This window comes from Anguilla anguilla, chromosome 1, assembly GCF_013347855.1.
Source record: "Anguilla anguilla isolate fAngAng1 chromosome 1, fAngAng1.pri, whole genome shotgun sequence".
Taxonomy (NCBI): domain Eukaryota; kingdom Metazoa; phylum Chordata; class Actinopteri; order Anguilliformes; family Anguillidae; genus Anguilla; species Anguilla anguilla.
In genome coordinates this window covers 39,362,369-39,390,145 of record NC_049201.1, presented here as the reverse complement: position 1 = coordinate 39,390,145, position 27,777 = coordinate 39,362,369, and the positions used below count along the sequence as shown (strand labels likewise).

The following is a 27,777-nucleotide window of genomic DNA, read 5'->3' as shown; positions in this document are numbered from 1 at the left end:
GCTGGAAAGAAGTTAACGCCTGCTTTTCCCAGACGTTAAAAAGCCGCCGTTACTTTTGCATCAACGTCCACATTGCATGATAAATCAGCCGTAGTAAGTCATATGCATACATTTACATTCTCTCCTCCCATATTTTTTCAGTCAAACTTCAGAACGCCTAAAAATACATATGCATAAACCCAAATACACAGATTTTAGGGATGCTAAAATTTCCCCTCATTTTACCAGCACAAACCTCTGGTTTTGGCACCTTTGTAAATATGGAAAAACATTGTCTTGTTAGCATCTAGTGAAGGATGATTTACCCTCCTGAACTTACATTATGACATAAATAGGTTTATATATGCAATGAATAATACATTTTTTACATTCACATCCAAGGACTTCAGGTCAAGTAATACATTAAAGTAATTTCATTACGTTTTTTAATTGCTTCATTGGGGTCCTAACTGCTGAAAGTATGGTCACTGAAACTGTACTGTGAAAACTGACTGAGCCAGAGCAGTGAGCCTAACCTGCATTATGATGCAACAAATGGAAGTACAAAATCATGTTAGAACTTAAAACACATGTTCTCAGCCAACTTCATTGATCAAGATATTGGCTGTGACAAAAACGAGCATACACAGTGCGTACCAAGAACCGGGTGTACACCCCAATAAAATATTTTATTGAACTCAATATGTCTAGTTAAGGCAGTGCAGTAGGTTAGAACCAAACCCAGAATGTTATAGGCTAGTTCCACCAGGAATTAAGTTTGACAGCCCAGCACACACACAACCAGCTCATTTGCTCATCTCATTTCCTGAGCCTTCGGCAGTACTCCAGGTAGTTGGTAATGAGATGAGTACAATTCAAATGAGGATGAGCTGGTGCGTCTGACAGGCCACCATGGAAGCCAAGCAGTCTGAAGGGCTTTCTGAAGACTGTGAAATCTGCAGCTTTGTTATTGTAGCGGTGCCAGCTAAAACAAAGAAGTAAGCCCTGTATCAACACCATTTTCTCGCTGGTTGACAGTGAAAGTTCAATATATATAAATATATATATTAAAAATCTCAAAATTAATGTCAAATTCAGAATCAGTGTATTTTAAGTATGCCCTTTCTCCTTGAGGAAAATCCACTGCCATCAGGTATCAGCACACTGTTAGAGGTGGAGCTGCTCTATCAGGTATCAGCACACTGTTAGAGGTGGAGCTGCTCTATCAGGTATCAGCACACTGTTACAGGTGGAGCTGCTCTATCAGGTATCAGCACACTGTTAGAGGTGGAGCTGCTCTATCAGGTATCAGCACACTGTTAGAGGTGGAGCTGCTCTATCAGGTATCAGCACACTGTTAGAGGTGGAGCTGCTCTATCAGGTATCAGCACACTGTTAGAGGTGGAGCTGCTCTATCAGGTATCAGCACACTGTTAGAGGTGGAGCTGCTCTATCAGGTATCAGCACACTGTTAGAGGTGGAGCTGCTCTATCAGGTATCAGCACACTGTTAGAGGTGGAGCTGCTCTATCAGGTATCAGCACACTGTTAGAGGTGGAGCTGCTCTATCAGGTATCAGCACACTGTTAGAGGTGGAGCTGCTCTATCAGGTATCAGCACACTGTTAGAGGTGGAGCTGCTCTATCAGGTATCAGCACACTGTTAGAGGTGGAGCTGCTCTATCAGGTATCAGCACACTGTTAGAGGTGGAGCTGCTCTATCAGGTATCAGCACACTGTTAGAGGTGGAGCTGCTCTATCAGGTATCAGCACACTGTTAGAGGTGGAGCTGCTCTATCAGGTATCAGCACACTGTTAGAGGTGGAGCTGCTCTATCAGGTATCAGCACACTGTTAGGTGGAGCTGCTCTATCAGGTATCAGCACACTGTTACAGGTGGAGCTGCTCTATCAGGTATCAGCACACTGTTAGAGGTGGAGCTGCTCTATCAGGTATCAGCACACTGTTAGAGGTGGAGCTGCTCTATCAGGTATCAGCACACTGTTAGAGGTGGAGCTGCTCTATCAGGTATCAGCACACTGTTAGAGGTGGAGCTGCTCTATCAGGTATCAGCACACTGTTAGAGGTGGAGCTGCTCTATCAGGTATCAGCACACTGTTAGAGGTGGAGCTGCTCTATCAGGTATCAGCACACTGTTAGAGGTGGAGCTGCTCTATCAGGTATCAGCACACTGTTAGAGGTGGAGCTGCTCTATCAGGTATCAGCACACTGTTAGAGGTGGAGCTGCTCTATCAGGTATCAGCACACTGTTAGAGGTGGAGCTGCTCTATCAGGTATCAGCACACTGTTACAGGTGGAGCTGCTCTATCAGGTATCAGCACACTGTTAGAGGTGGAGCTGCTCTATCAGGTATCAGCACACTGTTAGAGGTGGAGCTGCTCTATCAGGTATCAGCACACTGTTAGAGGTGGAGCTGCTCTATCAGGTATCAGCACACTGTTAGAGGTGGAGCTGCTCTATCAGGTATCAGCACACTGTTAGAGGTGGAGCTGCTCTATCAGGTATCAGCACACTGTTAGAGGTGGAGCTGCTCTATCAGGTATCAGCACACTGTTAGAGGTGGAGCTGCTCTATCAGGTATCAGCACACTGTTAGAGGTGGAGCTGCTCTATCAGGTATCAGCACACTGTTACAGGTGGAGCTGCTCTATCAGGTATCAGCACACTGTTAGAGGTGGAGCTGCTCTATCAGGTATCAGCACACTGTTAGAGGTGGAGCTGCTCTATCAGGTATCAGCACACTGTTAGAGGTGGAGCTGCTCTATCAGGTATCAGCACACTGTTAGAGGTGGAGCTGCTCTATCAGGTATCAGCACACTGTTAGAGGTGGAGCTGCTCTATCAGGTATCAGCACACTGTTACAGGTGGAGCTGTCATTACAATTTATTATTAGGGGCCCAAGCACAGGGCCCTAGTGTAGGACCCCATTGTTTTTACTAGGATTATTATTCTTCTTATGTTTTTTCTGTCTTTTGCTACATTGCTGCAGGGCCACCTGCAAAATTGCATCTTTGAAAAAGATTTTGCACATGGTTCCGCCATTTTGGATTTTCCACCATTTTGCATTTTTTTCAAAACAAACTTGGGTAGCACTTTACTATAAGGTCTTATAAATTGGCAGTAATTAGTGTAGTTGTTAATGTGAGTTAATGATGTACACATTCATCAATTAATCATGAAATGTGGTTAGTAGTTAACAAATACATCAACTAATGTATTAGTTATATGATTATTTATACATTAGCAAAACATTGGATAAACTTATTAGTTGATCATTAACAAATACATGAAAGTAATATTTTTTTAAATCCCACTATTAATTGGCATTAACTAATGTAGTTGTTAACATGAATTAAACATGTACAAATACATTAACAAAGCTGCATAGATTAACTTCAGTAGTTAGTTGTACACAACTACACCAGTTAATGGCAATTTGTGACATTTTCTGTGACATTGTATGGTAAAATGTTACCCAAACTTTTTTTTGCATTTCTCCTATGATGTTTTTCCAATTCTCACCAAATGTAACATGCATGATCCACAGCATATCCCTGTGTTAAATTGTGAAGGGAAATATGTCCAATTTTTAAATTGAGTAAAAATAGCACAATTTTGTTCTTGATTTTGTCAAAAAAAGAAACAGTTTTCAAGACCATCATATTTGCAGAAAACATAATATAGCTTTATATGAAGGTGCAGGAAATTGACATTGCAACTGCTTTTGTGTGTGTGTGTGTGTGTGTGTGTGGAGGGGCTTTTATGGTTGGTTCGCAGCGACCATCAGAGTGCGATTATTATATTCTCTCTAATATATAATATAATTATATTATTATATTCTATGATATTGCCATCGCCATAAGTTGGGCTAGATGTAGGCTAGCACTACAGTGAATGTACAAAAACTGTAATCAAGTACATGCCGGAATCAGGTGACTGTCTGTGTACGTGGATTTGAGTAGTATGCGTGGTGTAACCAGCTGTGGTTGAACCTAGGTAAGATATCCATAGTCTAGATTTTTAATTTAGGAGTGTGCTTTCCTTGTATTTCTCGTTACAGGAGCACTTGTGGGCAAGAACAGGACAGGCAGAAAGGCAAGGATGGGCAGCATCAGACAGTGGGGGGGGGGGGAACTCTTGCTCCAGAGGGGCAAATGTGCAGGTGCTGGAGCACCACTAGCAGCTTACGTGTGCATGTGCCAGGCTGGGCGGAAGAAAGGACTGGACCTTGCACACTCTGCTTATCTCCCTCTCCCATTACAGTATGTGCGCATCATCAACACAACTGTGGCATGGGGGAAACTAAATTGTTGTACAATTTTGCTTGTTTTTTTTTGCAGAAATATCTGAAAGATACACATTGCATTCAGTAGTTTGTGGCTCACTCTTGGTGCTTGGTCCTCAAAATTGCTGCCTGCAGCTTTTATTATTATTATTATTATTATTATTATTATTATTATTATTATTATTTGCAGCTCAGATCATTTGCGTGGGAGCTTTTGATTGAGAATGTGATTTTCAGTACACACATTGACTGCTCACATCAGGTATGCTGGCACGAATTGAGCCTTAAATTTAATCTTTTCATACAAGTTATACCCCTGTCCTTGCTTTATTAGCATATGGTGCAGTATACACCCAGTGTGTTCCCTAGCCGCATGCTATCCTGAGGGTCATTGTCTGTGAGCATCTGCACAAACCGTTGTACCGGGGTTTTGCATCTTAGAGATGAACTTGGCTGCGCAAGCCTTGGGTGTTCCTCTCACTAACTGGTCTGGGGTCTGACTTCAAAGGTTGACCCACCCACTACACCCAAATAACAAACTTGCAGACTCTTCCTATAGAGATGAGCCTGTGATGCCCATAAGCAGAGCTGCCACCGTTTGCACTAGCTTTGTTCTTAGCAGGTGGATCGACCTCTGACCTCAGCCTCCCCCAAAGACAGGAAGCGCAGTGTTTAGTCCGGCGATGCTGAGAGCAGCTGGCCGAGGTGTGTTGGCTACAGTGTGGTCTCTGCCTCCCAGTCCCTCGTGTGACTCTGAATGCATCACACGCACACGCACACACACACACACACACGACACATCACAGAACCATGCGGCACACTCCCGCCACATTTGGTCTTCCTTGTGGGTCCTATTGAACTCCCAAATCCCTCTAACAGAAGGCCGTGTGGCCTTACTAGCCATCCTGCTCCCCAAGTGGGTGGTCTCTCTCTGTCTCTCGCTCCCCCCCCCTTGGTCCCATTCTCTCTCATTCTCTCTCCCTTCTCGCTCTCTCTTTCTTGCTCTCTCTCCCTCTCATTCTCTCCTGTCCCTTTCTGTCTCTTTATCTCTCTCTCACTCTCTCTCCCCTCCCTCCCTCCCTCTGTTTAGAGAACGGTCAAAGACTAGACTGTCTGTGTATTGCTTCTATAATGTATATAGCCCTTTTCCTGAATACAGAACTGTCTGTCAGTTGGAGAACATTGGCTTGGGTTCAGTTGTCCTTGATCTTGATTTTTGGCTAAATCTGCACTTTTTTCAAGGGAGACAGTTTCTTTTCATAAATCTTGCTTTTCCATAAACCTGCCAAACTTAATTTGTGAATAAAATGAAATCTTGATTGTGAATAATATTTATGTTGCTTCAATCTAGAACACAATTAAGGACATTTGAAAGTAATTTGTCTGGTAATATTTTTGTTTATTTAACAGTTATTTTCCCCTTGAGCCTCTTTACGCTGTTACCTCCGACCTGCGTTTGCCCCTACACTTGCACATATAATAATAATAACGATGCATATATAGTAATAATAACGATGCACATATTGTAATAATGATGCACATATATTAATAACTACGGTGCACATATAGTAATAATAACGATGCACATATTGTAATAATGATGCACATATATTAATAACTACGGTGCACATATAGTAATAATAACGATGCACATATTGTAATAATGATGCACATATATTAATAACTACGGTTCACATATAGTAATAATAATGATGCACATATAGTAATAATGATGCACATACAGTAATAATAATGATGCACATATTGTAATAATTATGATGCATATATAGTAATAATAATGATGCACTTATTGTAATGATAATAATGCACATATAGTAATAATAGTGATGCACATATAATAGTAATAATCGTGCACATATAGAAATAATAATGATGCCCATACAATAATAATAATGATGCCCATACAGTAATAATAATGATGCCCATACAGTAATAATAATGATGCCCATACAGTAATAATAATGATGCCCATACAGTAATAATAATGATGCACATATAGTAATAATAATGATGCCCATACAATAATAATAATGATGCCCATACAGTAATAATAATGATGCCCATACAGTAATAATAATGATACCCATACAGTAATAATAATGATGCCCATACAGTAATAATAATGATGCACATATAGTAATAATAATGATGCGCATATAGCAGTAATAATGATATATATAGTAATAATAATGATGCACATATTGTAATAATAATTATGCACAATAATATGGTAATGTTCCCTGTTTCATATATGAAAGATGATACTGACTGCATTTACATGCACATGCAAATTTGTATTAAACTTTAATATTAAAGTATTATGACTAACATAACCCATGTAAACACTTTTTTTCCAATATCGATAACTCCAGCAAACCGGTTCGCTGTCTCAGTTATAAGGAAATGGTATGCTATAAGACAGGAGGAATATTTCACTGTGAAATTAAATATTGACTCATCTTATAAACACAGATAAACATCTTATTCAACATATGCCTTCTGCCTGATGAACTTTCTTCTGTACATGGGCCTACTACTATTTTGCAAGGAATCGTACCCAAAAACCTCACATTTTTGCAGCTATGGTGAGACGCACGTATTTCTCTTGGTAATACAGACATGAATATTATACTGTTTATAGATGGAAGGAAGCACCACAGCAACATTACAAACCCTGCAAATTGGAAAATTGTTGAGGATTCCTGTAAGAATGATTGTATGACATAAGCCATTTGAAACAACAAAAGGTAGTACAAATGTGAGCACTGCGATACTCTGATTAAGGTGACATCTGGGTCATGCAGATTTAAATTTTTTGCCAAAATGACTCATTTCTGAGCAAATGGGGCTCAGTACAGTCCATGTCCAATTCACATGTTCAATATGCAAATTACTGCTGAAATTTAGAATTTGTTTTTTAACAGTGGAGATTTAGAACATGGGCTGTGATATCCCTATAGTATTACACTAGGGGTCTATAACATGGGATGTGATATTCCTATAGTATTACACTAGGGGTTTATAACATGGGATGTGATATCCCTATAGTATTACACTAGTGGTTTATAACATGGGATGTGATATTCCTATGGTATTACACTAGGGGTTTATAACATGGGATGTGATATTCCTATAGTATTACACTAGGGGTTTATAACATGGGATGTGATATCCCTATAGTATTACACTAGGGGTTTATAACATGAGATGTGATATTCCTATAGTATTACACTAGGGGTCTATAACATGGGCTGTGATATCCCTATAGTATTACACTAGGGATCTATAACATGGGCTGTGATATCTCTATGGTATTACACTAGGGGTCTATAACATGGGCTGTGATATTCCTCTAGTATTACACTAGGGGTCTATAACATGGGCTGTGATATCCCTATAGTATTACACTAGGGGTTTATAACATGGGCTGTGATATTCCTATAGTATTACACTAGGGGTTTATAACATGGGATGTGATATTCCTATAGTATTACACTAGGGGTTTATAACGGGCTGTGATATTCCTATAGTATTACACTAGGGGTTTATAACGGGCTGTGATATTCCTATAGTATTACACTAGGGGTTTATAACATGGGCTGTGATATCCCTATAGTATTACACTAGGGGTTTATAACATGGGATGTGATATCCCTATAGTATTACACTAGGGGGTTTATAACATGGGATGTGATATCCCTATAGTATTACACTAGGGGTTTATATCATGGGATGTGATATTCCTATGGTATTACACTAGGGGTTTATAACATGGGCTGTGATATCCCTATAGTATTACACTAGGGGTTTATAACATGGGATGTGATATTCCTATAGTATTACACTAGGGGTTTATAACGGGCTGTGATATTCCTATAGTATTACACTAGGGGTTTATAACGGGCTGTGATATTCCTATAGTATTACACTAGGGGTTTATAACATGGGCTGTGATATCCCTATAGTATTACACTAGGGGTTTATAACATGGGATGTGATATCCCTATAGTATTACACTAGGGGGTTTATAACATGGGATGTGATATCCCTATAGTATTACACTAGGGGTTTATATCATGGGATGTGATATTCCTATGGTATTACACTAGGGGTCTATAACATGGGCTGTGATATCCCTATAGTATTACACTAGGGGTTTATAACATGGGATGTGATATCCCTATAGTATTACACTAGGGGTTTATATCATGGGCTGTGATATCCCTATAGTATTACACTAGGGGTTTATATCATGGGCTGTGATATCCCTATAGTATTACACTAGGGGTTTATATCATGGGCTGTGATATCCCTATAGTATTACACTAGGGGGTTTATATCATGGGCTGTGATATCCCTACAGTATTACACTAGGGGTTTATAACATGGGCTGTGATATCCCTATAGTATTACACTAGGGGTTTATAACATGGGATGTGATATTCCTATAGTATTACACTAGGGGTTTATATCATGGGCTGTGATATCCCTATAGTATTACACTAGGGGTTTATATCATGGGCTGTGATATTCCTCTAGTATTACACTAGGGGTCTATAACATGGGCTGTGATATTCCTATAGTATTACACTAGGGGTCTATAACATGGGATGTGATATCCCTATAGTATTACACTAGGGGTTTATATCATGGGCTGTGATATCCCTATAGTATTACACTAGGGGTTTATATCATGGGCTGTGATATCCCTATAGTATTACACTAGGGGTTTATATCATGGGCTGTGATATCCCTATAGTATTACACTAGGGGTCTATAACATGGGCTGTGATATCCCTATAGTATTACACTAGGGGTTTATATCATGGGCTGTGATATCCCTATAGTATTACACTAGGGGTCTATAACATGGGCTGTGATATTCCTATAGTATTACACTAGGGGTTTATAACGGGCTGTGATATTCCTATAGTATTACACTAGGGGTTTATAACATGGGCTGTGATATCCCTATAGTATTACACTAGGGGGTTTATAACATGGGATGTGATATCCCTATAGTATTACACTAGGGGTTTATATCATGGGATGTGATATTCCTATGGTATTACACTAGGGGTTTATAACATGGGATGTGATATTCCTATAGTATTACACTAGGGGTTTATAACGGGCTGTGATATTCCTATAGTATTACACTAGGGGTTTATAACGGGCTGTGATATTCCTATAGTATTACACTAGGGGTTTATAACGGGCTGTGATATTCCTATAGTATTACACTAGGGGTTTATAACATGGGCTGTGATATCCCTATAGTATTACACTAGGGGTTTATAACATGGGATGTGATATCCCTATAGTATTACACTAGGGGTCTATAACATGGGATGTGATATCCCTGTAGTATTACACTAGGGGTCTATAACATGGGATGTGATATTCCTATAGTATTACACTAGGGGTTTATAACATGGGATGTGATATCCCTATAGTATTACACTAGGGGTTTATAACATGGGATGTGATATCCCTATAGTATTACACTAGGGGTTTATAACATGGGATGTGATATCCCTATAGTATTACACTAGGGGTTTATAACATGGGATGTGATATTCCTATAGTATTACACTAGGGGTTTATAACATGGGCTGTGATATCCCTATAGTATTACACTAGGGGTTTATAACATGGGATGTGATATTCCTATAGTATTACACTAGGGGTCTATATCATGGGCTGTGATATCCCTATAGTATTACACTAGGGGTTTATAACATGGGCTGTGATATCCCTACAGTATTACACTCTAGGGGTTTATATCATGGGCTGTGATATCCCTATAGTATTACACTAGGGGTTTATCACATGGGCTGTGATATTCCTATAGTACTACACTAGGGGTTTGTAACATGGGCTGTGATATCCCTACAGTATTACACTAGGGGTTTATATCATGGGCTGTGATATCCCTATAGTATTACACTAGGGGTTTATATCATGGGCTGTGATATCCCTATAGTATTACACTAGGGGTTTATATCATGGGATGTGATATCCCTATAGTATTACACTAGGGGTTTATATCATGGGATGTGATATTCCTATAGTATTACACTCTAGGGGTTTATAACATGGGCTGTGATATCCCTATAGTATTACACTAGGGGTTTATATCATGGGATGTGATATCCCTATAGTATTACACTAGGGGTTTATATCATGGGATGTGATATTCCTATAGTATTACACTCTAGGGGTTTATAACATGGGCTGTGATATCCCTGTAGCAGTTGAGGTTTTAAGTTATATTAAGCTTAGCCAAAGTTGAACCACAGCCAAACAGAGCATTGCATACAAATGTGTGTATGCTCATTGCGGCTTCAAACTGTTCGATGGTGACACTTCACACCAGTGGAGCAATAGATTCATATTCTGCAGTTAGCCTATACATAGCTTATAGGGTACCTCGTTTGACTTAATGCGTAAAAACATTCTACTGTTTGGCTGTATTTCGTATTCTGCAGTAACATTTAAAAAAGTTTGCCTCACCAAGCACAAGAAAATGGCTGTGGAAAAAGAAACTTCAGATGGGCATTGATTATTTCGCTTTAAGTCGCTTTAATTTATTTAATACATGCAAAAAAAACGGAAGGGCTAAAAGAAGATGATATGTTCCTCTGCCCAATCAGACGAGGGGAGGGTCAATGTCATTGGAACCACCCATGTGATATTTTAGACCAATTGCGGGAATGTCTGTGTTAATGTCAGAGTGTGAACATCTCAGCTAGTTTGGCCAGGAGGGCCGAAGTCAGTGTGGAGTTTTGTTTTCTCCGCAAACGCTTCATTTTTATGTCATTTAAGTCACATGAACTAGCCAAAGTTCATTTGCACAGCAAGTATACATTTAGCTTTAGACTTTGGGTTTGTTGCATGGGCTGTGATATCCCTATATTATTACTGCGGGGGATTTGCTGAGGTACTTTGAATAATTCTGGAATGTTGACTTTGTAGCTCCACCTTTTAGCCTCTAACTGACATTGGAGTCACCTGGGGGGCAGGCTGGGGCATGCGCATCTCTCATCCCCCTGAAAGGCCCTTTATTTGGAGTCGTGAAGTTCAGCTCACAAAAAAACGAATAGTCCCGGGGATTTACCTAACAAAGGGAAATATGTCAGTCGGGAATGCTTGCAACGCTGAAATAATCGATGTGTACGCGTCTTTCGCAATTCTAAACTTTTCCAGATCGATCAACGGCAGAGAATGAGCAGGGTGCCAAGAGGGTTTGGGGCACCGTTCCTCTTCTCTTAAGAGTATCCAACTCATCAGCAAACATTTTCATTGGTCAATGGTTGATTATTGCTTAGGCTGTGTCAATATTCAATACATTATCTGCTATTGTACTTTAAGTGTGAATGATAAATTGTCAGTTTTGTTTTCCGTTTACGCTTGTAAAATTTTTTCCGCAACATGAATTCCCTTTTGGGCAATAAAGATTTCATTGGGGGAGCAAGGGGTATGCAGCTTCTTGGAAAGCTGTGAGGCCTGGAATAATTACTCGTCTAAACATCTGCTGCAACTTATTAAGAATCACAGGTGGCTCTAGTGCCAGCGGTATAAACAAGGACCCGAATCCAAATCTTCTGGGTTTGTACTGACATCTGTCGGTCTGCCGTTTGCTTATTGCCCTGTCACCCAGTCATGAGTGTACAACATCAGCGGGCTGTGTCTCTCCAAAGGAGTGTTTTATATGATGTTGCTCATGTACATGCCCTCATTGCCATTAAGGTGCTTTAAAGTATGCTATTATCCTCGTCATATAACTTGTGTAAACAACAGTTTTGGCGGCCTTCATAGTTATCCAGTGACACAATGCAGTCACAAAAGAAAAAAAACCCCATTCATTACAAGCTGTTGTTCTGTCCTTACCTTGATGAGCATGACAGACAACTGAGAGGGACATTTAAGTCTAAGTGTCAGGGCAGTCTGAATGCAGGCCTAGATGTAGACCTATGATAGAAATTGGGGGTATTCGTCAGTGTTAGTATTAGGACAAATGCATTGGTGAGTTCAGTATTATGTATTAGTATATACTTGTCAATTCAGTATTCATTGTCTTAAAGAGGTGCACATGGTAAGAAACAAAGCAGCCATTTACAATGGGAGTGAACTCCAGGTGAGGTCAGACCTGAGTGAGGTCAGGGTTCTGTGTAGTTTTCCATAACAACACCCAAGGAGGGAAGGCTTCAGTTGGCTGGGGTGACTGGTGCTAATGGTCCGCTTGCTCCAGCTGCCCATGAGGTGCCTTCTGTCAACATGAGCTTGCTGTCGACTAAGCTCAATTTGTGTGGAAAAAGTGGTATCTCACATTGAGTTTCAGAGCGAATTCTTATCCAGAATTGATGATGAAGTTTGCATTGTGATGCGTTGTGATGAGTATGGTTTATGAATACAATAGGGCATAGGGCATCAAATATTTGGGTGAAAAATGGGAAGAGCAATTTAAAAATATATATATTTGAGGTCAAACAGGGTACACTGTGTTTAGAGTGTGCTCAGATTAGAGTGATATCAGATTGTAGTGAGATCAGATTAGCAAGAGATCAAAGCAGAGTGCTCTCAGATTAGAGTGTGCTCAGATTAGAGTGCTCTCACATTAGTGCTCTCAGATTAGAGTGCTCTCAGATTAGAGTGCACTCAGATCAGAGGTAGTTCAGATTAGAGCGCGCTCAGATTAGAGGTAGTTCAGATTAGAGTGCACTCAGATTAGAGGTAGTTCAGATTAGAGTGTGCTCAGTTGAGAGGTAGTTCAGATTAGAGTGCGCTCATATTAGAGTGCGCTCAGATCGAAGTGCACTCAGATTAGAGTGCGCTCAGATCAGAGGTAGTTTAGATTTAAGTGTGCTCAGATTAGAGTGCGCTCAGATTAGAGTGAGCCGCTGATCCAGAGTGTGCTCAGAAGTGTGGAATGGAGGCGAAAGGGTGTGCTGACGCCGTAGTGCCTGTAACCGTGCTTTGACCTCATTTTTAAGGAGCCCCACCCTTACAAGTTTCTGTTTGGTGACTAATGGCAGTTCTGACCCAACTTGCTATGTTGCGCAAGCCTGTCGGTCACAATGAAGCTTTGTCTGGCCCTGTTCTTGCTTGAAACCTTTCGGTCAATGTGTGTTGATTTAATGCTGCGTACAATGCAACACCTAAGTGTTCCAGAAAGTCCTCCACATGTGTAAATGCCAAGAGAAAGAATTCACAAATACCCCATTGTAATTCTACACATAACTCAAATCTTGTTTTAATGTATATCCCAAACTCTGTCCTACAATCCACAAATGTTTTTCACCAAGTGTAATGGGTTGTTATTGCAAGGAAGGTCTAAATTAGCCAGTTGGCATGATCTTCCCCAGAATGCTTCTGACGCACTAAAAATGAATATTGGTCTGGTATTTACTCACAAACTTCATAATTAGTTGAATCAGTTTTACACATATAATTGCATATAATGTAGTAGAACATATTTATTCAAATTTTTGAATGCTCTGGTAACATGGATGAATGGCCTGTTCATGTCTTTATGCTTCATGTTCATATTTCCTATAATTCATTGTCACAATTCCTTTGATCCTTTGAGTTGTGTTCAAATTAAATTTATTTAAACAAAATTATTAATTAATTTTTTTAACAAAATAATCACTGAAACCAATAAAATGTTGGTTTTGGTTAAGAGATTAGTTGAAACTAAAACAGAATACAGAATTCCTGTGACCCCTTTGGGGAATTTCTTCTGCACCCTGATATTGGATTTAATTGTTCAGATTCTGTTATCCAGGGTGAGGTACTTGACCAGAAATATTATACAATCTTAATATTTAGTTTAGTTTTAATTGGTCATGTTAAGCCATGTATCTCTTGTTCAAACAATAAAAAGAAGAGATTAATGGAATTTTACTTGAAATGTGTTTTTTTTCTTCTTCAGAAAAAGCTTGTCTACAATGGGTCATTTGTGTGAGCAAGACCCCAAGATAAATATACATGTAATGTATGTAATATGCAAAGAATATTTAAATATGCTTCCTTATATCAGAGTAATTCTTATTAAAAATGATAATCCCATCATAAAAATGGCAACACCAATCACAGAAAAATACTATGTTAACATTTAAAACATTTCAATATTTGCAATGTTGGTGAAATACATGGGCATGCTATACTGTCAATTCATAGCTATTTTTTTAAACATTAATGATTTATATTATCAAAATCAATGTGAATTCCTTGCCACTCCTCTTCAATAACAATGTAGAGCTAACTAGCTACTTAATTTATGCAAGTTACCTGCCTTTTCTTGTTTAGCTAAATAGGCTGATATAACATTAAGGTTGCAGAACAGTCAAAGGGAATATATACTTTTGCAGTGTTGACTTGGTAGCATCTGACATGTTGATATAGTACATACAGGACTCAATTCTGATGGGTACAAATGTAGTCAGTGTAATAAGCTAGATATACACTGCAATTTTATAATTGCAATCATTTTTATTGTAATAATTGTTGATCTATATACAAAAACAATGACCTTCACAAAACATGAAAATTATTTCAATGATTAATCCCCCCCTAAAAATTTGACCTCAATACTTTAGACATATAATTAGGTTGTAGTTTTTGTTAAGTGTTTTTGCATTATTGAATATATTTCCTTATTTCAGACACCTTGTTAATATTTAAATACTTTACAAATTGCTTTGTGATACTTGTTTTAAATATTTATGGGATCATTTTTGGAATATTAAATCAAAATTCAAGCATATCTATTTGAGTGCTGTTTGGAGGAATATGTATTATTTTATTAAAATATTGAACACAACTCCTTTTGGATTAAGTTTAGAATGAGGTCTTGAATCTACTGCTTTTTGAATGTTTAAAAGACACTAAATTTTAAATGCAACTGAAAACCAAGTGAAACTTTTTTGTTTTGAAGGTTACATAATTTCTTTGTCTTTAATTTTACATAATTAAATCTGTAGAATTTTACAATTAATGCACCATAAGATGAAAGGAATCTATCTGAAATGAATTCCATAAATAGCTGATGCTACAGTCATTATTCTTGTTTACTTTACAGAGAAAGCCTCTGTTAAACCCAAAGCATAGGATGTACGTGTGATGCAATTCAAATATGCATGTAACTGGATGTGAATGACATTAATTATAAATCAGATTATCTGTACTGTATTTGCTCGTCTGTTAGCTTAGCTGATAAGAAAGATTTGTCTTTAATCATACAACAGTATTTGAAATTAAACAAGCTCTTTAGTCTCTAGGCCTATATTTTGAAGGGTTTTGTCGCAAAATAATTTGAACAGGCCTGGGTAACTCTGTAATGAACATGTTCAGATCAATGTTATACAGCTGTACAAATTGCATTCAAACACAGTGCATCCAAATCCTGTATTACTAACAAATACCGATTTACACATTTCTGATTATTGCAGTGCCAAGAATGGAAATGTATTGTTGTAGTTATTATTATTATTATTCATTATTAATAATAATAATTGTTATTATTATGGTTTTGTTAGGTTTTTTAATTTGAAAAGCAATACCCATATTCAATATGTGGCTATTTTGTAGGAATATGATGCAATTCGTATTTTACTACTTTGTAATGCATTTTACTAACTTAAACTCTTATTAAATAACTAACTTATTATTATATCTGAACCCTAGGGGAGGATCACTAATGTTTCTATAATTGCATGAAACACACTTGCACACCAGTCCTGAGTCAAATACATACAGTATATACTTTAAATCTCCAGAAGACTTGCCTGCGCATCCCTGAAACCTTTCAAAGAATGTTGTACTAACCAAACGCATAACCATATGAAAGAAGAATTTTTCTTCTAAATATGGGCAGATGTTTCTTTTAAACTTGTCAGTAATGTTCTGGAAATTTCCTTGTGTTCGTAGGGTTTTGAGAATAATAATGCATTCAGGCCAAGGGCCCCCCTCTGGTACAGGTTATTCAACATTAACATGGTCACCTGTCCGTCTTTGGCACAGCCATCCAGAACAGTGAGTAATGGCATATTGTGCTGTTTCCTGAACATCACATATCTGTGAAACCTGGTTTCTAATTTCACACATTACAGGTGTTACAGGTCACTGCCATAAAGAAGAGAGAGAGAGAGAGAGCTAAGGTGCAAGCATGCCTGGAGGAGCAAGTGGTTGATAGTTGGGGTGCAAACTACAGGGGGGAGGGTCTTTTAATTACACAATTGCCTGAAGCGATTAAAGGCTTTTAATCTGGGTTTAAATATGGAGTCACAGATATTGTACACACGTGATGAAACAAGTCATTTTATAAGTTGGGTGTAGGTTGAAAAATGCATTGCTTGTAATCAAACTATTTGATACAGCAGTACTAGTCCATTTAGTACCTTGAAGTTAAGAAGAATTTTGAATGATATTTAATGGAAAGTAATAACTTTTTTGGAGATAGTCACATGAAGACAGATGATGTGTGGATTTTTTGCTTTCAGTAAGTACAGCAACTTTCTGGACAATTTGTAGACGCGGACAAATTACAGTTTAAGTTGGCAGCCAGTTAGACAGCGCACAAATAATCCTATCACAGTGAGATGAAGGCATGAAATATTTCTGCACTGCTGGGAAACCTTAAAGGTTTTTGGTCATAAGATGGAGGGCTGTCTGTCTTGTTATGTGAGATTCCAAATAGATTTTTTGTATAATTCTGCATAACAATATGACCTCTTTTCTTGGAAATCCATCCACTGTCAGGACATATCCAGCTACTGATAGTTATAGTGGAAATAGTGGAAATTCCCAAGCAAAACAACTACTCTAACTGAGGAATCATGGGAATGAAAAGACATGTGGTGACCGTTCAAACAGTGTGGAAGGCATCATTACTGATAATATAATTCTGCTGTGAAGATCTGTATGTGAGAGGCATAAATCTGTGATCCAGAAACAGACCAGAAGGAACTCCTGTTTCACTCTAGTAAGACTGGGGGAAACCTAAAATCTGACTGAATGCTAATAGTCATATCAGTGTATGGGACATGACCATAGAGACTGACATTGTCAGCCAGGCATTGTGTAAAAATTGATGAAGTAATGCATTCCACTCTACCTCTGCCTCTGCGTGTTTGGATGGGAACACAGCAGGGTGTACTTCAGGGTCACGATGAATGCCCTTACCTTTCAAAGCAGCTGCTAAGACCTACAAAGGAGTGTTTGTGGCTCACATAACAGTAACACATAACAGACATTTATCCTCCAGAAGTCACAACTGATTGTTGTCTTAATGCCTTTCAACTTTTTAACCCAATTATAACAATAAGTTGTAATAAACAAAGATTATTGTGACCTGTTGAGCAGATAAGGAAATGGTGGGTGTGTATCCTGCGGTCATTATTGTTCATATTCATAAGACACATCATATGTAAACCATTCCTTAGGCGTCGCTTGGGTAGAACAGGTTGTCCTGTGCAGACATTGCGCCTGCTGCTCAGGTTGTGTTGTGTAGTGTTGGACTGTGCTTTCTCCCGATATGTTCGCTTAGGCCTGGCTGTGTAGGGAACCTTCTGTAAGTGTGCCCTCTATTAGTTTAAAATGGTGTCTTTTTCATTTTATATCACGTGCTTCAAGGCTTATGTGGCGCGGCGTCTGCCTGTTTTCTGAACACGGTAAAATATGAATATGAGAATACCGGATCATTTGTAACAGAAAGTACCTGCTGCATATGTGGTCACAGATGTGTCCCCTGTGAACTCACTTGTGAGTTCAGTGTGTCATTAATGGATAACTTTCGAGTTCTGTTCTTTTATGATCATTAAGTTTTGGAGCGCACTTGAGTTCAATGCTTCAATAGTTAGCACATGTTTTTTCCTCTCAGAAGTACATAAATCCAGGTTATATAGTCGTACTTCATGACAGACCTTACATCTGCGCTAGGATTCCTTGTAGGCTGTGTAAACACCTATTGTTACGTACCAACACCGTCTATCTTTGCTGAAGTGGTGAAAAGCAGTTTGCTGTTACACTGAGACGCTGCTTCTGCCGAGGATTTGCGCTCACCTTCATTTCAGCTGCCGGATATACTCCCGGCCTCGTTAAGTTGCGCTAAACGGACGGACGCGGCGAGCAGGAGTGTTCCATTTCCTGAAAGTGAGATTTGCGTGATGGGATACGCAGCGCCCGATCTCGGCGGGCCCGCGGGGGGCCCACCGCCCCGCAGCTGCGGCGCGCCGGCGGCCAAGGGGGTAGAGAGTCTTTGGAGGCTCCCGCCCGGCGGCTTCCAGCACCCAAATTAGTGGGATCCGCGGAAAATGAGGCACTCATCCGCGAGGATTGCGCGGGTCACTCCGCCGCACCCCCCGCTAATACCCGCGGATCAGCGCGTCTCATCCACGGGATGGCGGCGCGGGCGGATCTCCCGGCGGATGTGGAGCGCCGCGCGTTCCCTCCCCGGTCGCCGTGGCAGCGGCGGCGGCGGCAGCAGGCCCAGCCGAGCGGAGAGCTGCAGGTTTCTGGGATTGAGCTGAGCCGAGACACGTTTTACTGAGTTCTCGTTTTCATATGGAGGGCATTCAGTCACTCTGGACCACAGTGTCTGCTAAATGCCTGAATATAAATGTGTGTCATCATCGAATCTGAAAATACATGACCAATAATCAGTAATTAATGTGGAATGACCATGTTGTGACCGTGCTGGTGTGTTGATGGAGTATTTAAGGCCAAGAGGTTCTTAAATAAGCGACACTTATGTTTGGACATCCATGTTCCCACTCTAGGCAAGGCTTGTGTATGTGTTCAGTATGCTATTTATGCTATCTATAGGATTCACAGGAAACATGCATCCTTGAGAGGGGCAGAATCTTTAGCCTGCTGTAATGGCTTCTGGCATTTTGGAGCCTTGGCTTTCCTGGTAGAGTGCTTCTACCAGTGTGCCTCTGGTTTTAGAAAAACAATTCATAGAGGGAACCTTCTTCATTCGTGTGCTGTGGTATGGTCACTTGGATGCAAACCACTGTAACAGAATAGTGTTTGAGTGGAAACGACAGCTTATGCATGACTGTCGTTGTCTGAAGATATCAACATTTTACAGTGGAGGGCAGAAGGAGCAGCGCTGTGTTTTTCCAGCCATTTTGTGCCAGAATGTTCCCCACATGTATATAAGGTCTGAGTGAAATGGTATAGCATTTCAGTTGAAATGGCTAAATTGTGGATAACACCCAGTTATCCAGAATTTAGATTGTTGCTAAGCAGGTGTTGGGGATAATTAACATTTGCAAGGAAACAACATTAAAGGGGCATTATTTCGCTTTACCTCAAAATTGGAACAAAATATCACCGAAAATGTATTGGCCAGTCTACTCACTGTGTATCTGTATCTCATTGACATATGTGCATCACCATATACAGAGCAGACATTGTGGCTGTGGCCAGTTATACCTTGAAGATATATGCTGGTATTTCCTGTTCAAATAAATAGCTGAAATAAAGGTTCTGTCCCAGAATTGGTAGCAGTTGACTTTGGCTGATCACTGTGTTGGTTGTTCACTGTTTGGGGAAGTACTGCATGGTGGGAAAATATGCTTGTCAGAACATGAGTGTGTATCATACATAGAGTGAGTGCAGAGTGTGTGTCATATAGAAACTGCGGCTCTGTCCCTGGCCTTTGATGAGATAATACACACGCTCAGCCGCTCACAGTGGTCCACAAACACACACACATTCATGCTCTGGCATACACACATGCGTGCACTGACATGCGCACACACACACACACACACACATATACTGGGATACTCTCTGGAAATGGTTAATAAGACAGAATCATTATTTATAATTTAAGTTTACTTAAGGCAACATTTGTTGTTCTGTTTAAGATGAAAACAGGATTTTAAGTAGAAATATGGTTGAAATATGGAAGTCAAAAGTCTAAAGTTCAGTGTTGTTGTACAAAGGAGAACCTCTGAGTGTTTTTACGCAATGCTTAGAAACTTTTGTGAAAAAAACCTCATTCGACTTGAATTGAACCAGGAAGGTTACAGCTCCTTGTGGTAAGATTGCTGTTTGGCTTTAAAGCTGGCCATATAAGGTCTTCAGTGTGTGGTCCAAAAAAAAATTCATGTTAATGAACGAAATGTTCTGTTCTCACACATAGCCTTGCTCTTTGCTTTTGTCTCAAATAAACCTGAATACCTGACGGTTGAAAAACACTTGGAAGGTGTGACAGTGTGGTGAGGTTCTGCACCAGGACAACATCTTTAGAAAGTAGGCTGTCCCTTTACATATCACATGACCAAAAATGTAAGCACTTGCAATCTAGCTATTACCAAGTAAGTATAATAAGGTACTGTGATGGTTCTACAAATGAGCGAGTTACCATTTGAATCCAGCTGTTTCTTCCTTCAGGAAGTGTTCTGAAATGTCTGGACATGAGGCGTGTCAAATTTGCTTAGTGAAGGTCTTTTTTTCCTTATGATAGTAAGTGGTTGAAAAGGATCAATAGTGGACAAGCCTTTAAGTTATGAGATGACCATGCAGAAGAATCGCTACAGGCCTGTGACTAAAGGAAATAGGATGTTAATGAAGTTGGGGGGTGGGAATGAAAACAAAATTGATTTTCTCAATTCCAAACATGTTAGGTGGATTGAATAAAGAGCAAGGGAATAAAATACCCTTTTATCCCACGGAAGTAAAGTCCCCACTTTCCTCTGGCATATCTGAAACCATCAAGATATAACTTAAAGAAGCATTAAATCAAGCAAGCAGGTGCCCCCCCCCCCCCCCCCCCCCCACAAGTGATACAGTTTTTGATCCCATGTAAAAGTCTATTTACACACATGAAATGAATTCAAATGGGCATTTTCCAGGGGTACCGTAAGAACGGCGTACAATTAAACCTGATTTAAGTTTCTCTCCAGATTAATGTCCGAATCAAAATTCATAAAGAATGGGGAAGACGTGAAGCCTGAGCTGGAGGATTGGCGGGGATTTTATGTGAAGCCCATTTAATCAGGATAACACTGTTATTAATATTCATAAAGTCAGCTGGAATACAAATGACAGACTGTGGAATCTAGAAACTTTTGCCGTGCGAATTTATTAAATGCAGCTTAAAAAATTAATGGAATTTAGTTTATATTAGGGGGAAATGAAAACCCTGGTATTGGTTGACTGAAATTGGACTTAGGCATTTCTTTTTGAAGAATTCCATCTTTGACAGACTTCAAAGGCATTTTCAATGAATGCGACGCATGAATGGTCATTTAAAAGGATTTAAAGACATTACGCTGCAATAATTGTACATGAATAATAAGTAGCCCACAGAGGCAATTAGCTCAAAGTCTACAAGGCCAGAATATGAAAATCACAGAAAGACAGTAAAGGACAAAGAAAAGTGAGAAAAGTTTGAATTAAGGGATAAAGTGGTTTTAGCAGGCATATGCTGTTTTCATTAGACGGATACAGCTTTTACATTCTGATTCGAACAGTAAATAAATCCCTTTGGCAGCGGGTTGCATGCAGTAATCTATTTATTTACCTCCACTTGCTGATTTTCTAGCAACTTGGGAACAATATTATTTGATTTTTTTAAATGACTTCCCCCATATTTTTTAACAGAAAAAATTAGATATGGGATGTCAACCCAGACTGTGATCAGTGCAGTTTTTGTGTGGGCGGGAGCAGTCATCACTGAGCTGATTAAACAGTGGGGTGTTGCTGTGCTGACCATGGCCATGACCACAGGGCCGGCCTCACTCAGGTGTTCTCAGGTGTAGAGCATCTGAATAGCCTCTCCCCAGTTAGGGTTTCAGCACTGCGGGGGGTGTGGCAGAGCCACCAATCACAGGACAGCTTTCTGTCCCATGGCCTCTGGGTGGCAACAGCGTGGTCACATGTCAGGTGTTTTCCACCTCAGTCAGGGGCCAGCGGTGTCATAACGATACTGATGAAAAGTCACTGCATGGGGGGGCTGTGGTCATGTCTCCGAGATTTTAACAGCTTCTCCCCCCTGATGCTGTTGCATAGTGTGTGGATTAATGGAGCTGGGGGTCCCAAGCACCCCCCCACCCCCTCACCCCCAAACAAAATAGCCTGAAACATCTGTGTGACAATATTCTTGGCCTCTTTCTGTGCCTTTTATCTCTTTGTTGTCCCGACCAGCTGAGGATGGTCTCTTTGTTGTTCCCAAATTCCGCTCAGCAGATGGGAATGCGCTCTTCCACAGGAGCTGTTGGGGAGTTGGATCATGTGACTGAGTGAGCGTAAGCCTCTTCGGTGTGGCTTAGCAAATACCAGGGCAGCAACATGACCTGCGATGCGAGTGGGTCGTAGCCGCCAGGCCGGCTGCTGCGCTGTCTGGCAACTTCCTGTTTTTAGCACAGGAAGGCCAGGTGGAAAGGAGCTGTTTATTCATCGCGGCGACGCTGGCCATGGCTTAACGAGGAGAAACGCACCTGTGAGCCTTTTCGTATTCTTTCATCAAGGAAAGAGACTTCCTCTTTAAAATGGCCATCAATGTCTTGATTATCTATGAGAGAAGAGGTTAAGTTCCATTCATTTTTATTAAACTTCTCTCGTGTAATTTGCTACAGAGATTGTGTCAATCGGTGAATCAATCAAACTGTATTTGGCAGAGTTGCCTTTGCAAGCAGTCGCTGCAGGGCGCTTTTCCGAAAACGAAGGGAATGTGAATAGGTCAGGCTTGTATGTATTTTCTGTTTTTCTTCTTCAAAGCTTTTTTCTCATGTTCGTGTTAAAGGATTACTAATCTCCACAGCCGTACCTTCCAGCGAAAGTCCTCCCTCCCCAAATACTCCCCGAAAAAAGACTAGCTTCTGCCTGGAGTCTATGGCTGGGATTAATGGAGTCCTGTGGCTTCTCCCACAAAAAGCCAGTTGTCTGTTCACGCCTCAGTGTGCCTGAGAGAATCAGGGTGTGAGCTGTGTGTGCTAGCTTACAGCGCAGGGATAACGTTCCACTGGCATCTGCCCCAGGAGTCACCCCCCTGCCACTCAGTCGCCCCGCTAGTCAGAGAATGGTTTCTCTCTCTCTTTTTCTTCTTCTTCTTCTCCTCCTCTCCCCCCCTCCCTTGCTGTCTATCTTAGTTTTTTCATCCCCTTCATCTCTGCCTCTCTCCTCTGTCGTGTCCCTCTCTTGCTTGGTGGAGTATGATACTGTTCCCTGTCCATCTCTGCATTGCAAGTGCAGAGCTTGGCCACGGTCAGCTCCAGTCTGTTTGCCCCAGAAGCTGAACTGCATTTTATTTTCTCAAAATGAACTCCTTATATCTTCTTATTAATTTGTGGGAATGTGGCCCAGGCTCTGTAGGCTATCTATTCTAGAACACTCAATAGGGCATGAATATGGCGTTTCCTATATAGAACGCATTTTCCATGTTAATCCTTTTATCATTTCATTCATCTTCCTGGAGTAAGCTTTTTTGGGTTGGGCAATATTATCTGAACATGGAACATTCTGTATGAGAAATTCTGCAGAGTACAATTCCCCGCCCCCCCCCCCCCCCCGCCCCCCCCAAATAAAGAGGTGAGAATACATTTTCTTAGAAATATGGCCGGTTTCTGCTGTAGTGTATGAATGGGCCCCACTGTCTGGCCTGTGCTGGCAGTCCTGCTGGGCCATGCCCTGTTAGCGTTAGCATCGCCCAGGGAAGGGAGGTTTTCAGCATGCTGGGATTACAGCTTCTTGTTGCCACTAGCAACCCCCACTGGTTGATTGGGTGGCTGTCAGACTACCTGTTAAACTACACAAGATGTGTCTTCCTCAGACTCATGACTGTGCAAACTAGACCTATGTGCATTATGGTGTGAAGCAGCAGCTGACACACATGCCCTGCTGATGAATACATTTGGGCATTCCAAAGTGGAAGAAAAAGCAAAAATTGTATTTTTATATGACAGGTGGTTGGCATAAAAGGATGATATTTTTCTTTTTGCAAATATCCATTCTATGTCTCTATCAGTTTCAGTCCTCACATGTTGTGTCTGTTCATTTGCAAAAGATATGCTGTGCAAACAGAGCTGTGGGTCACAGTGATACAGTATGCAGTTATATATTTTGGTTTACAAACCTTTGAGTAATTAAGTGTAGGCATATGTTTTTAAACTATTGTTCTGTAATATTCTATTATAATTTGGGCTAGTTTATATATAATTGGGCAATTATTAATACATGCATGGCTCCTGTATTAGTTAGCACATATGATACACATCGCAGATATATTTCAGTATGTTGTAAGGGGTTGCTCCCAAAGCTATCCCCAGGCAGCTGACATGGACAATTTTACCACATCAAAGTCCATATGTCTTCTCAACTTCACCAGTAGAGGGCAGCCTTCTCCTGCATGTAGTCCAATGAAAGGAAGAGGCTGCGACTCCGAATGTCAATGTTTCTTCTAATTGCTCCCTGTCTATTTGTTGCTTGCTAACGAATTAACTTGCATTTATGGAACTAAATCGTCCCCATCATTTAATTACACCTGAGGAGCTGAACTTTAATTGGTGGCTCCTAACAAGGATCTGATCTGGCTTGAGCAGTATTAAATGGCTGTTTACTTTCCTGATTGCTAAAAGCATTAAAATGATTGCGCAATGGGATTATGTTTTGTTAATTGCTGGCATTCATTAGCTTGGTAAACGGTGAGGTAGAAGTGATTGTACACTGCGGATAGGATAAAATGATGACTTAAATCACTATTTCATCCAGCAAATTAAGGCTGCCAGTCTTGTTTTGCTGTACTCCTGAGGTTATTAAAGATGGCTTTCATCCGAGTCCCCTCAAGAACATATTGACAGGTTATAATTAATACTAACCTTTTTAAAGCTAATATACAGTGGCTGCTTCCAATGAAATGCATTTTTCCTTTTAAATTAATCGTAACCTCCCTATATATTTGCAGCTAATCCCAAAGTCAATGAGGAACTGAAACAAAGATTACCCTCCCCAGTAAAACAGCACAGCACAGAGAGCGCATCACAACTCAGGTAAAGGCCCCGTGCAGCTCATATTACCTTGTTTGTGAATAAAATGTTCACCCACACATGGAAATTATAAATTAGATTTAGCAGACGTGAATGTATATTAGCGCTCATCAGAGGTGATGGTTATTTCGATATGAAACTCCTTTGTAGAGCTTTATTTTCTAAATCCTAAATTACGTGGATTTATGTTACTCGGACTAAAAATAAAATCGGGCTTATTGGCGTATGTTTGTTCGTCTCAAATTTTTTGTTGAATGCAGAACCAAATTGGTTGCAAGTACAATTATACGTATTGTTTCCATGTTTTGCCATTAGCGTTCCTTGTTTAATTTTCAAATCTTTGTGTATTTTAACACAACCCTCCTTGTACCTGTTGTAATCCTGATCCTTTGTTCAGTGTTTGATGAATCTTGGAAAAAGACACCTTCATCTTTGCGATAGTTACAAGCAGGGAGAACAGGGGCACATTATTGTTTTTCAGTGGATACTAAGCAGGTGAATTGTTTGTGCGCAGACAGCTTCCAGTAAAGGATTTAGTGCGTAGTTCCATTGTTTTTTGATCAGGTAGGGGGGCGTAAGCAATATCCTTTAGAAGACTATAAAGATGTTTAATGAGCTGCAGTAAATCCATTTACAGTGACATTATACATAAGACTATTTGCTGTCTGCATTCTTGCCTTATAACAGCCCACCTGGCTAATCATTAATTGGCAGCTCAGGCCAGCGGACATGTTGTGCTGTTTGGGGTAAAGAAGAGCGTACTTTCTGGGCCGTGCTTATCTGTTCCATCTCCGCCCAGGTCCCTGGAAGCCGTAGCAGGCCCATTTAACTGTACTGAAGTGTTCCCCTGGAGACCAATTATACACTCACTACACTAAGCAACAAAAAAAAAAAAAAAAAAAAAAAAAGGCTGCCATATTGTGAAGCCTATTCTGTAAAACACACATCACAGTGATTTCACCACCTGGTCCGAGTGGTCATCAAATTAAAGCTCTTTGGCTTTAATTTAAATGTAGAAATGCAAGCTATTGTAAATTTGCAATTTCAAGTGCAATGCAGTACAATACTAAATTGTTATTATTATTATTATTATTATTATTATTAGTAGTAGTAATATTATTATCAATTATTATCAATGTTTATTTCTAAAACGTATTCAATGTAAGATGTCTTGAAACAGAGGGTAGATAAAAATAATCATGTTTTTCTTTTGAAATACTGCTTATAATGATGGTAAATATTTACATTTACATTTATCTAATATTATTTATATATGTGATTGGTGTTTTTGTATATTAAGTAGAGGCAATAGGCTAGTGTGCACGTCCGACCCAATTTGGACTCGGGTGCAGGCCAAAATAAACTAAAAGTGAGAAAGACAAGGTGTCCGCACACTAAAATGTATGCTCTCACATTTATTTAATTAATAGGTACATTTATTAATGCAGCTTATCGACCAGCAAGGTCGTCTTCGTCACGCAAAACCTCATTGATATTGAAATAGTCAATTACCATTTTAACTTTAAGCGTTTTCTTCTATCATCTGTTATGTCTTGATTTTGCCTTCACACATTTTTATTTTTTGGTTAAAAATACTAACAAATAATTTGTATGTTACGAGAACCTGTGTGTTACAACAATAAGTATATTTAGTTTAAAAAAAAAAAAAAAAAAAAACATCCATTTAATCTTTTGCGTATTTTAATTTCCGTTTTAGAGAGCTGGAAGCAAGTTCCACCACGTTGTTAGGTCGAACGGTTTCAGAAGCACTCGCTGAGGATCTGTCTAGAGGTAAGAGATTTCAGGGATTTACATCAGAACAAAGCAAAGCTTAACGGTGATACTTCTGATACTACTCCGTATCATTAAGCTACTGTCGATCAGTGCGGGTCCTCTGCCGTTTTTCGGACACCTGATTTTTTTTGTGGGACCTCACGCACCGCAGTGTGCATTTTCTATTGAATATTAGTAAACATACTATATAATATAGGCAACTGTAGTATGTTAGTCATACTGCATTGCATTATTGAGATACATGTATTTGAAATAATTGGAACCTTAACATATGATATGAGGCGACTAAAAGTTTTCAAATAGCAGGTACCTGTCACCACACGGTGAAATTTTTTTATTATTAGCTGGGGCCGTGCAGCTTACATTTCCCGAATGGAAATGAAGTTCATTTGAGCGCAGCTTTGATTTTTCCCCCCCTAAGCATCCATGCATGTCCGGCATGGATAGGCTAAATACGCAAGAGTCGTGTGCCTCGTAATCAGACAGATATAGGAACGCACGGTTACTTGTCCTCTCGTGGTTAAGTGTTTGGCCGTTTAAATGACATTTAAAAAATAAAATAAATAAAAAACCTTCCTGTTTACTCGCTTACTGTTGTCCAAGCGCTGTTCAGGGCGATACATAAACATTTATTTACATGTGTAAATCACCTCCGGTCATGATGTTATTCTGCCATCTA

General features: G+C 39.8%; 1 protein-coding gene across 7 annotated transcripts in view; it reads left to right on the top strand.

Moving 5' to 3' along the window:
- The window catches only part of mipol1 (mirror-image polydactyly 1), a 98,552-nt gene that overhangs the window by 13,465 nt on the left and 57,310 nt on the right, over window positions 1-27,777 (top strand). For 2 of the 7 annotated variants that reach the window (XM_035431066.1, XM_035430906.1), the window contains exons 3-4: window positions 25,223-25,307; window positions 27,022-27,095. The exons of 2 other annotated variants lie outside the window; for them this stretch is intronic. In XM_035431066.1, coding sequence (XP_035286957.1) covers window positions 25,223-25,307; window positions 27,022-27,095 — 159 coding nt within the window. Of the gene's footprint in view, window positions 1-1,008; window positions 1,017-11,972; window positions 11,980-25,220; window positions 25,308-27,021; window positions 27,096-27,777 lie in introns of those variants that run through there. 3 more of the 7 variants (XM_035431147.1, XM_035431308.1, XM_035431390.1) reach the window with 3 other exon arrangements.